General features: G+C 40.9%; 1 protein-coding gene across 1 annotated transcript in view; it reads left to right on the forward strand.

The window, feature by feature from the left end:
- WDR36 (WD repeat domain 36) overlaps window positions 1–12,075 on the forward strand; it is a 410,170-nt gene that overhangs the window by 106,512 nt on the left and 291,583 nt on the right. The window contains exon 14 of the mRNA XM_053699732.1: window positions 2,029–2,194. Coding sequence (XP_053555707.1) covers window positions 2,029–2,194 — 166 coding nt within the window. The remainder of the gene's footprint in view (window positions 1–2,028; window positions 2,195–12,075) is intronic.

Raw genomic sequence — 12,075 nt, forward strand, 5'->3', positions numbered from 1 at the left:
CTTTTTGGCTAAGAAGTATAATCCGCTTAGCTTATGAGACTGCTGGCCAGCAGCCTCCTGAAAAAATTACAGCTCATTCTACTAGAGCGGTAGCTTCCACATGGACTTTAAAGAATGAGGCTTCTGTTGAACAGATTTGTAAGGCGGCGACTTGGTCTTCGCTTCATACTTTTTCTAAATTCTACAAATTTGATACTTTTGCTTCTTCTGATGCTATTTTTGGGAGAAAGGTCTTACAGGCAGTGGTGCCTTCCGTTTAAGCGCCTGCCTTGTCCCTCCCTTCATCCGTGTCCTATAGCTTTGGTATTGGTATCCCACAAGTAATGGATGATCCGTGGACTGGATACACCTTACAAGAGAAAACAAAATTAATGCTTACCTGATAAATTTATTTCTCTTGTTGTGTATCCAGTCCACGGCCTGCCCAGTCATTTTAAGGCAGGTGTTTTTTATTTTTAAACTACAGTCACCACTGCACCATATAGTTTCTCCTTTCTCTTGCTTGTCTTCGGTCGAATGACTGGGGGTTGGCAGTTAGGGGAGGAGCTATATAGATAGCTCTGCTGTGGGTGATCCTCTTGCAGCTTCCTGTTGGGAAGGAGAATATCCCACAAGTAATGGAGAATATCCCACAAGTAATGGATGATCCGTGGACTGGATACACCACAAGAGAAATAAATTTATCAGGTAAGCATAAATCTCCATGAAGATTTTCTTGGCGGAAGTTAGAAAATCCAAGCTACTTGCTGCTTGTCTTTCACTTCATTCCTCTGTCAGTCCATCAGTGACTCTGTGTATGGAATTAATTGGTCTAATGGTGGCTTCCATGGGCATTATTCCTTTTGCTCGTTTCCATCTGAGACCTCTACTGTTATGCATGCTCAGACAATGGAATGGAGACCACTCGGACCTCTCTCAGAGGATTGTTCTAGACACCCAGACGAGAAACTTATTCCTGGTGGATCTTCCAGGACCATCTGTCCCAGGGCACATGCTTCCTGAGACCATCTTGGGACATTGTGACCACGAATACCAGCTTTTCTGGCTGGGGAGCAATTTGGGGTTACTTAAAGTGAATGTAAATTTTGATGCTAAAGTGCCCGGTTTTTAAAAGTTTGATTAAAAACAGGGGCACTTTAATTCATCAAAATTTATATTTCACTCCTGTTGTGAAAAAAAACTTACCTTTTAAACTTGACAGCAGCTCCAGCTTCCTCCAGTCGTCGCAAGCCATTTCTGATGTCAGATATGATGGATAGGTCATCCTCCAATCACGGCTTCCCCCCGGGGGAATCAGTGTCTGATTCAATGCCGTGATTGGAGGAAGCCGGATTCCTCATTTTAGACCCAGGAAGAGGCTTTGCAACATGTGGAGGAAGCTGGAGCAGTTGTGAAAATTAAAAGCTAAGTTTTTTTTTTTTCACAACAGGAGTGAAATGTAAATTTTGATGAATTAAAGTGCCCCTGTTTTAATAAAATTTTTATAAACCGGGCACTTTAGCATCAAAATTTACATTCACTTTAAGGAGTCTGTCCTCCCTATAAATATCCTAGAGTTGAGAGCCACCTTCAATGCTCTGATAGCTTGGCCTCAATTGATACACGTACCATGTGACAGCCATCAGCCAATCACAAATGCATACACGCTTATTCTGTGAATTATTGCACATGCTCAGTAGGAGCTGGTGACTCAAAGTTTAAATATAAAAAGAGACTGCACATTTTGTTAATGGAAGTAAATTGGAAAGATGTTTAAAATTTGCATGGTCTATCTGAATCATGAAAGAAAAAAATATGGGTTTAGTATCCCTTTTAAATGTTAATTTGGCGTTTTTTTTTAACCTTCTATTTGTTAGGCTCTTCTAGCATTACGAATGTTAATATTTAAAAGGCAACCTAGCATTATAGGCGTTATATATCTTAATGTATCTGTCTTTCTATCTAATTCTATTTGTTACTGTATCTATATATTCTGGCTCCCGTGTTTACTGGTGCTACTGATTATCCTAATTTTACTGTCTATTTCAGCCCATGATGGATCGATCAGAGGAGTGGTAGTAGATGGATTAAATCAGGTTACCATAACTGCAGGTAGCGACAAGTTAATCAAGTTTTGGAAGTTCAAGAGTAAAGAACTGATTCAAACCACAAGTCTTAGTGTTCCTCCAACTACAATTCTGCTGCACAGAGATAGGTAAAGAGAATTAAGTGCTTGCCTTTCTTTGACGTTTAGAGGGCTAGACAAACTAACACAGACTTCTGCTAATTTTGTAAAACGTAGATCATGTAAATTATGATTCCGCTATTTTCTTTTGTTAATACTTTTAAGCTTGTCTATGTTTTTATTTAGCTTTTTTTGTGCAGTGCCAAGATTGTGTGAGGATTGTCACACTTATAACCAAATACCATGTTGCTTTGCCAAAAGATGCATTAGGAACAGCAGTTACACTCCTGGGCAAATTCAGCCATTGGTGTTTATTAAAGTTTTCTTTGTATCCTTTGTTGAAGAGTAAACCTAGATAGCCTGATAAGTGTTTAATGGACACAAAACATCTTTTCTTTAATGATTCAGGACGATCATGCAATTTTAAATAGCTTTCCAATTTTTCAAATTTTGTTTTTGTTTTCTATCAATTGTCGAAAAGTATGCCTAGGTAGACTCAGAAGCTGCTGATTGGCGGTTGCACATATTTGCCTCTCGTCATTTGCTTTTAGTTTACTACCAGATGTGCATTACTGGTCCTTCAACAACGGATACCAAGAGACTGAAGCAAATTAGATAATAGAAATAAAATAAAAGTTGTTTAAAATTGGATGACACATCTGAATCATGAAAGAAAAAAATTTGGGTTTCATATCCGTTTAAATGTGCATGTGTCTTTAGTAGTCTACGGCAGAAATATTTACTATGATGTACAATATTTCTGAAAACGTTGCGAATACTGCCGGCAGATGTCTAAAGACATGTGCATGCTCCTCTCTTTAGCAAAGGATACCAAGAGAACAATTTAAAATTGATAATAGAAGCAGATGGGTAAATTGTTTAAAATGTAATTATCTAGCCAAGCTTTTTTTAAGTTACATTTTTGCTTTATTGTCCTTTATAAGTCAGTTTGCGCTATCTATTAAAGGGACAATCAGCACCAGAATTTTTGTTGTTTAAAAAGGTAGATAATCCATTTATTACCCATTCCCCAGTTTTGCATAACCAACAAAGTTATAATAATCAGAACGAAGCCAAGAGGAGTGGCAGGCACTACACCAAAACCCAGGTATTTAAATTAAACTAAATTTATTAAAGACATCTTAAAAGGCAGACAGACATGACAGGAGTGGTGGACAGACAGTCTGACGCATAGACAGTCTATGAGTAAGCACCTGTAGGGGGCGCAAAACGCGTCAGACTGTCTGTCAACCACTCCTGTCATGTCTGTCTGCCTTTTTAAGATGTCTTCAATATATTTTGTTTTATTTAAATACCTGGGTTTTGGTGTAGTGCCTGCCACTCCTCTTGGCTTTGTTCTGATTGTTGCAGACTTATCCCCGCTTAGGCTACGGCACACCGGGTCTCTGAGGATCTTCTTTGTTCCTACTGCTTAGGATTGACTTCCGGGTTACCTCCCTGCACACCGTGAGCTGCGGTTACTCTCTGCTCGACGGTTATAATAATACATGTTTTACCTTTGTAATTACCTTGTATCTAAGCCTCTGCAAACTGCCCTCTTATTTCAGTTCTTTTGACAGACTTGCATTTTAGCCAATCAGTGCTAACTCCTAGGAGCTTCACGTCTGTGAGCTCAATGTTATCTATATGAAACACATGAACTAACGCCCTCTAGTGGTGAAAAACCTGTCAAAATGCTTTCAGATTAGAGGCAGCCTAAGCTAAGAAATTAGCATATGAACCTTCTAGGTTAAGCTTTCAACTAAGAATAACAAGAGAACAAAGCAAAATTGGTGATAAAAGTAAATTGGAGAGTTGTTTAAAATTACATGCCCTATTTTAATCATGAAAGTTTTTTTTTTTTTTTTACTGTCCCTTTAATTTAATTTTCCAATGAAAAAAGCACATGTAACCTAATGATAAACCTTACTTTCATTTTTAGAATTTAAAGTGTGAAAAGAGGGATAATACCATATATGTGGAGAATTTAAGATTTTTTTTAAGTTTATACGGAAAAGCTGTATAAAAATTAAAGCAAAAGCCAACTTTAATCTGTACATTTTATGTGTGTGTATGTATGTACAGCATATATATGCGTATGTATGTATGTATGTATATATATATATATATATATATATATATATATATATATATATATCCTATAAACAAACTGAAATGTTTTGGGTAGAGGGAAGAAAAAATATAAAAATTAAAATATGGTTGCATAAGTGTGCACACCCTTAAACTAATTTCTCCAACATAGGTGTGTCCGGTCCACGGCGTCATCCTTACTTGTGGGATATTCTCCTCCCCAACAGGAAATGGCAAAGAGCCCAGCAAAGCTGGTCATATGATCCCTCCTAGGCTCCGCCTACCCCAGTCATTCTCTTTGCCGTTGCACAGGCAACATCTCCACGGAGATGGCTAAGAGTTTTTTTGGTGTTTAAATGTAGTTTTATTCTTCAATCAAGTGTTTGTTATTTTAAAATAGTGCTGGTATGTACTATTTACTCTGAAACAGAAAAGAGAAGAAGATTTCTGTTTGTGAGAGGAAGATGATTTTAGCAGACGTTACTAAAATCGATTGCTGTTTCCACACAGGACTGTTGAGATGAAGTAACTTCAGTTGGGGGAAGCAGTTGGCAGACTTTTCTGCCTGAGGTATGATGGCCACATTTCTAACACGACTTGTTAATGCTGGAAGGCTGTCATTTTCCCTATGGGGACCGGTAAGCCATTTTCTTAGATTAAGTATAAGAATAAAGGCTTTTTAAGGGCTTAATAAACTGGTAGACGTTTTTCTGGGCTAAAACGATTACTTGCTAAGCATATTTGACAGATTATAGCGCTTTATAGTTATTATAATCTTGGGGATTGTTGTTAAAAAACGGCAGGCACTGTATGGACACCTTTTTCAGATGGGGGCCTTCTCTAGTCATAGGCAGAGCCTCATTTTCGCGCCACTAATGCGCAGTTGTTTTTGGAAGGCAAGGCATGCAGATGCATGTGTGAGGAGCTAGGATCCACTGAAAAAGCTTATAGAAGGCGTCATTTGGTATCGTATTCCCCTCTGGGCTTGGTTGGGTCTCAGCAAAGCAGATTCCTGGGACTGTATAGGGGTTAAATGTAAAACCCTTATTTTAAGGGTTAAAGCTTCCAAATTTGGTGTGCAATACTTTTAAGGCTTTAAGACTCTGTGGTGAAATTTTGGTGAATTTTGAACAATTGCTTCATACTTTTTCGCATATTCAGTAATAAAGTGTGTTCTGTTTAAAATTTAAAGTGACAGTAACGGTTTTATTTTAAAACGTTTTTTGTGCTTTGTTGACAAGTTTAAGCCTGTTTAACATGTCTGAACCATCAGATAAACGATGTTCTATATGTATGAATGCCAATGTGTCTCCCCATTTAAATATATGTGATAATTGTGACATGGTGTCCAAACAAAGTAGGGACAATGATGCCACAGATAATAATAGTGCCCAAGATGATTCTTCAGATGAGGGGAGTAAGCATGGTACTGCATCACCCCCTTCTGTGTCTACACCAGTTTTGCCCACACAAGAGGCCCCTAGTACATCTAGTGCGCCAATACTTATTACTATGCAACAATTAACGGCTGTTATGGATAATTCTATTAAAAATATTTTATCTAAAATGCCTACTTATCAAAGAAAGCGCGATTGCTCTGTTTTAAACACTGAAGAGCAAGAGGACGCTGATGATAACGCTTCTGACATACCCTCACACCAATCTGAAGGGGCCAGGAGGGAGGTTTTGTCTGAGGGAGAAATTTCAGATTCAGGGAAAATTTCTCAACAAGCTGAACCTGATGTTGTAACATTTAAATTTAAATTAGAACATCTCCGCGCACTGCTTAATTAGGTATTATCTACTCTGGATGATTGTGACAATTTGGTCATTCCAGAGAAATTATGTAAGATGGACAAGTTCCTAGAGGTTCCGGTGCCCCCCGATGTTTTTCCTATACCCAAGCGGGTGGCGGACATAGTAAACAAGGAATGGGAAAGGCCCGGCATACCTTTTGTGCCTCCCCCTATATTTAAGAAATTGTTTCCTATAGTCGACCCCAGAAAGGACTTATGGCAGACAGTCCCTAAGGTCGAGGGGGCGGTCTCTACTCTAAACAAACGCACTACTATTCCCATAGAAGATAGTTGTGCTTTTAAAGATCCTATGGATAAAAAATTAGAGGGTTTGCTTAAAAGAATGTTTGTTCAGCAAGGTTACCTTCTTCAACCAATTTCATGCATTGTTCCTGTCACTACGGCAGCGTGTTTCTGGTTCGAAGAACTAGAAAAGTCGCTCGATAAGGAATCTTCGTATGAGGAGATTATGGACAGAGTTCATGCACTTAAATTGGCTAACTCTTTTATTCTAGATGCCGCTTTGCAATTAGCGAGATTAGCGGCGAAAAATTCAGGGTTTGCTATCGTGGCGCGCAGAGCGCTCTGGCTAAAGTCTTGGTCAGCGGATGTGTCTTCCAAGACAAAATTGCTTAACATCCCTTTCAAGGGCAAAACACTGTTTGGTCCTGATTTGAAAGAGATTATTTCAGACATCACCGGAGGAAAGGGCCACGCCCTTCCTCAGGATAGGTCTTTTAAGGCTAGAAATAAGCCTAATTTTCGTCCCTTTCGCAGAAACGGACCAGCCTCTACTTCTACATCCTCTAAGCAAGAGGGTAATACTTCTCAACCCAAACCAGCCTGGAGACCGATGCAAGGGTAAGCAGGCCAAGAAGCCCGCCACTGCTACCAAAACAGCATGAAGGGATGGCCCCCGATCCGGGACCGGATCTGGTGGGGGGCAGACTTTCTCTCTTTGCTCAGGCCTGGGCAAGAGATGTTCAGGATCCTTGGGCGCTAGAAATAGTTTCTCAAGGTTATCTCCTGGAATTCAAGGAACTACCCCCAAGGGGAAGGTTCCACAGGTCTCAATTATCTTCAAACCAAATAAAGACAGGCATTCTTACATTGTGTTGAAGACCTGTTAAGGATGGGAGTAATTCATCCAGTTCCAATAAGAGAACAAGGGATGGGGTTTTACTCCAACCTGTTCATAGTTCCCAAAAAAGAGGGAACGTTCAGACCAATTCTAGATCTCAAGATCCTAAACAAATTTCTCAGGGTTCCATCATTCAAAATGGAAACCATTCGAACGATCCTTCCTACCATCCAGGAAGGTCAATTTATGACCACGGTGGATTTAAAGGATGCGTACCTCCATATTCCTATCCACAAGGAACATCATCAGTTCCTAAGGTTCGCTTTTCTGGACAAGCATTACCAGTTTGTGGCACTTCCTTTCGGATTAGCCACTGCTCCGAGAATTTTCACAAAGGTACTAGGGTCCCTTCTAGCGGTTCTAAGACCAAGGGGCATTGCAGTAGTACCGTACTTGGACGACATCCTGATTCAAGCGTCGTCTCTGTCAAAAGCAAAGGCTCATACGGACATCGTCCTAGCCTTTCTCAGATCTCACGGATGGAAAGTAAACATAGAAAAAAGCTCTCTTTCCCCGTCGACAAGAGTTCCCTTCTTGGGAACAATAATAGACTCCTTAGAAATGAGAATTTTCCTGACAGAGGTCAGAAAATCAAAACTTCTAAGCTCTTGTCAAGTTCTTCATTCTGTTCTTCGTCCTTCCATAGCGCAGTGCATGGAAGTAATAGGATTGATGGTTGCAGCAATGGACATAGTTCCTTTTGCACGAATTCATCTAAGACCATTACAACTGTGCATGCTCAGACAGTGGAATGGGGATTATACAGACTTGTCTCCGACGATTCAAGTAGATCAAAGGACCAGAGATTCACTCCGTTGGTGGCTGACCCCGGACAATCTGTCACAGGGAATGAGCTTCCGCAGACCAGAGTGGGTCATTGTCACGACCGACGCCAGTCTGGTGGGCTGGGGCGCGGTCTGGGAACCCCTGAAAGCTCAGGGTCTATGGTCTCGGGAAGAATCTCTTCTCCCGATAAACATTCTAGAACTAAGAGCGATATTCAATGCTCTCAAAGCTTGGCCTCATCTAGCAAAGGCCAAATTCATAAGGTTTCAATCAGACAACATGACGACAGTTGCATATATCAACCATCAGGGGGGAACAAGGAGTTCCCTGGCGATGGAGGAAGTGACCAAGATAATTCAATGGGCGGAGGATCACTCCTGCCACTTGTCTGCAATCCACATCCCAGGGGTGGAAAATTGGGAAGCGGATTTTCTGAGTCGTCAGACATTCCATCCGGGGGAGTGGGAACTCCACCCGGAAATCTTTGCCCAAATAACTCAATTATGGGGCATTCCAGACATGGATCTGATGGCGTCTCGTCAGAACTTCAAGGTTCCTTGTTACGGGTCCAGATCCAGGGATCCCAAGGCGACTCTAGTAGATGCACTAGTAGCACCTTGGACCTTCAACCTAGCTTATGTTTTCCCACCGTTTCCTCTCATTCCCAGGCTGGTAGCCAGGATCAACCAGGAGAGGGCTTCGGTGATCTTGATAGCTCCTGCGTGGCCACGCAGGACTTGGTATGCAGACCTGGTGAATATGTCATCGGCTCCACCATGGAAGCTACCTTTGAGACAGGACCTTCTTGTTCAAGGTCCATTCGAACATCCGAATCTGGTTTCTCTCCAACTGACTGCTTGGAGATTGAACGCTTGATTTTATCAAAGCGTGGGTTTTCAGATTCTGTAATAGATACTCTGATTCAGGCTAGAAAGCCTGTAACTAGAAAAATTTACCATAAGATATGGAAAAAATATATCTATTGGTGTGAATCTAAAGGATTCCCATGGAACAAGATAAAAATCCCTAGGATTTTATCCTTTCTTCAAGAGGGTTTGGAGAAGGGATTATCTGCAAGTTCTCTGAAGGGGCAGATTTCTGCGTTATCTGTTTTACTTCACAAGAGGCTGGCAGCTGTGCCAGACGTTCAAGCGTTTGTTCAGGCTCTGGTTAGAATCAAGCCTGTTTACAGACCTTTGACTCCTCCCTGGAGTCTTAATCTAGTTCTTTCAGTTCTTCAAGGGGTTCCGTTTGAACCCTTACATTCCGTAGATATTAAGTTATTATCTTGGAAAGTTTTGTTTTTGGTTGCAATTTCTTCTGCTAGAAGAGTTTCTGAGTTATCTGCTCTGCAGTGTTCTCCGCCCTATCTGGTGTTCCATGCAGATAAGGTGGTTTTGCGTACTAAGCCTGGTTTTCTTCCGAAAGTTGTTTCCAACAAGAATATTAACCAGGAGATAGTTGTACCTTCTTTGTGCCCGAATCCAGTTTCAAAGAAGGAACGTTTGTTACACAATTTGGACGTAGTCCGTGCTCTAAAATTCTATTTAGAGGCCACTAAAGATTTCAGACAAACTTCTTCTTTGTTTGTTGTTTATTCTGGTAAAAGGAGAGGTCAAAAAGCAACTTCTACCTCTCTCTTTCTTTTTGGCTTAAAAGCATTATCCGTTTGGCTTATGAGACTGCCGGACGGCAGCCTCCTGACAGAATCACAGCTCACTCCACTAGGGCTGTGGCTTCCACATGGGCCTTCAAGAACGAGGCTTCTGTTGACCAGATATGTAAGGCAGCGACTTGGTCTTCACTGCACACTTTTGCCAAATTTTACAAATTTGATACTTTTGCTTCTTCAGAGGCTATTTTTGGGAGAAAGGTTTTGCAAGCCGTGGTGCCTTCCATTTAGGTGACCTGATTTGCTCCCTCCCTTCATCCGTGTCCTAAAGCTTTGGTATTGGTTCCCACAAGTAAGGATGACGCCGTGGACCGGACACACCTATGTTGGAGAAAACAGAATTTATGCTTACCTGATAAATTACTTTCTCCAACGGTGTGTCCGGTCCACGGCCCGCCCTGGTTTTTTTTTTAATCAGGTCTGATGAATTATTTTCTCTAACTACAGTCACCACGGTATCATATGGTTTCTCCTATGCATATTTCCTCCTGTACTTCGGTCGAATGACTGGGGTAGGCGGAGCCTAGGAGGGATCATATGACCAGTTTTGCTGGGCTCTTTGCCATTTCCTGTTGGGGAGGAGAATATCCCACAAGTAAGGATGACGCCGTGGACCGGACACACCGTTGGAGAAAGTAATTTATCAGGTAAGCATAAATTCTGTTACTTTGTTGAAGCACCTTTTGATTTTATTACAGCACTCAGTCTTTTTGGGTATGAGTCTATCAGCATGGCACATTTTGACTTGGCTAGATTTGCCCACTTTTCTTTGAAAAAACACTCCAAATATTTCAGATTGCGAGGGCATCTCCTTTGCACAGCCCTCTTCAGATCACCCCACAGATTTTCAATCGGATTCAGGTCTGGGCTCTGGCTGGGCCATTCCAAAACTTTAATCTTCTTCTGGTGAAGCCTTTCCTTTGTTGATTTGGATGTATGCTTTGGGTCGTTGTCATGCTGAAATATGAAGTTTCTCTTCATGTTCAGCTTTCTAGTAGAATCCTGAAGGTTTTGTGCCAATATTGACTGGTATTTGGAACTGTTCATAATTCCCTCTACCTTTACTAAGGCCCAGTTCCAGCTGAAGAAAAACAGCCCCAAAGCATGATGCTGCCACCACTATGCTTCACTGTGGATATGGTGTTCTTTTGGTCATGTGCAGTGTTGTTTTCTCCAACATAGGTGTGTCCGGTCCACGGCGTCATCCTTACTTGTGGGATATTCTCTTCCCCAACAGGAAATGGCAAAGAGCCCAGCAAAGCTGGTCACATGATCCCTCCTAGGCTCCGCCTTCCCCAGTCATTCTCTTTGCCGTTGCACAGGCAACATCTCCACGGAGATGGCTAAGAGTTTTTTGGTGTTTAAATGTAGTTTTTATTCTTCAATCAAGAGTTTGTTATTTTAAAATAGTGCTGGTATGTACTATTTACTCTGAAACAGAAAAGAGATGAAGATTTCTGTTTGTAAGAGGAAAATGATTTTAGCAACCGTTACTAAAATCGATGGCTGTTTCCACACAGGACTGTTGAGATGAATTAACTTCAGTTGGGGGAAACAGTGAGCAGACTTTTGCTGCTTGAGGTATGACACATTTCTAACAAGACTTGGTAATGCTGGAAGCTGTCATTTTCCCTATGGGATCCGGTAAGCCATTTTCTTAGTTTTAAATATAAGAATAAAGGGCTTCACAAGGGCTTTAAAGACTGGTAGACATTTTTCTGGGCTAAAACGATTACTTTATAAGCATATTTAATGGTTTATAACTTTGAAGAGTTATTTTAATCTTGGGAATTCTGTTAAAAAAACGGCAGGCACTGTATTGGACACCTTTTTCACTGGGGGCCTTTTCTAGTCATAGGCAGAGCCTCATTTTCGCGCCACTAATGCGCAGTTGTTTTTGAGAAGCAAGGCATGCAGATGCATGTGTGAGGAGCTCAGATCCACTGAAAAAGCTTATTGAAGGCGTCATTTGGTATCGTATTCCCCTCTGGGCTTGGTTGGGTCTCAGCAAAGCAGATACCAGGGACTGTATAGGGGTTAAATGTAAAAACGGCTCCGGTTCCGTTATTTTAAGAGTTAAAGCTTTCAAATTTGGTGTGCAATACTTTTAAGGCTTTAAGACACTGTGGTGAAATTTTGGTGAATTTTGAACAATTCCTTCATACTTTTGCACATATTCAGTAATAAAGTGTGTTCAGTTTAAAATTTAAAGTGACAGTAACGGTTTTATTTTAAAACGTTTTTTGTGCTTTGTTATCAAGTTTATGCCTATTAACATGTCTAAACCATCAGATAGACGATGTTCTGTATGTTCGGAAGCCAAGGTTCCTCTCCATTTAAATATATGTGATGAATGTGACAAACAAAGTAGGGACAATGATGCCACTGATAATAATGTTGCCCAAAATGATTCCTTAAGTGAGGG

Source organism: Bombina bombina, chromosome 2 (genome assembly GCF_027579735.1).
Source record: "Bombina bombina isolate aBomBom1 chromosome 2, aBomBom1.pri, whole genome shotgun sequence".
Lineage (NCBI taxonomy): Eukaryota > Metazoa > Chordata > Amphibia > Anura > Bombinatoridae > Bombina > Bombina bombina.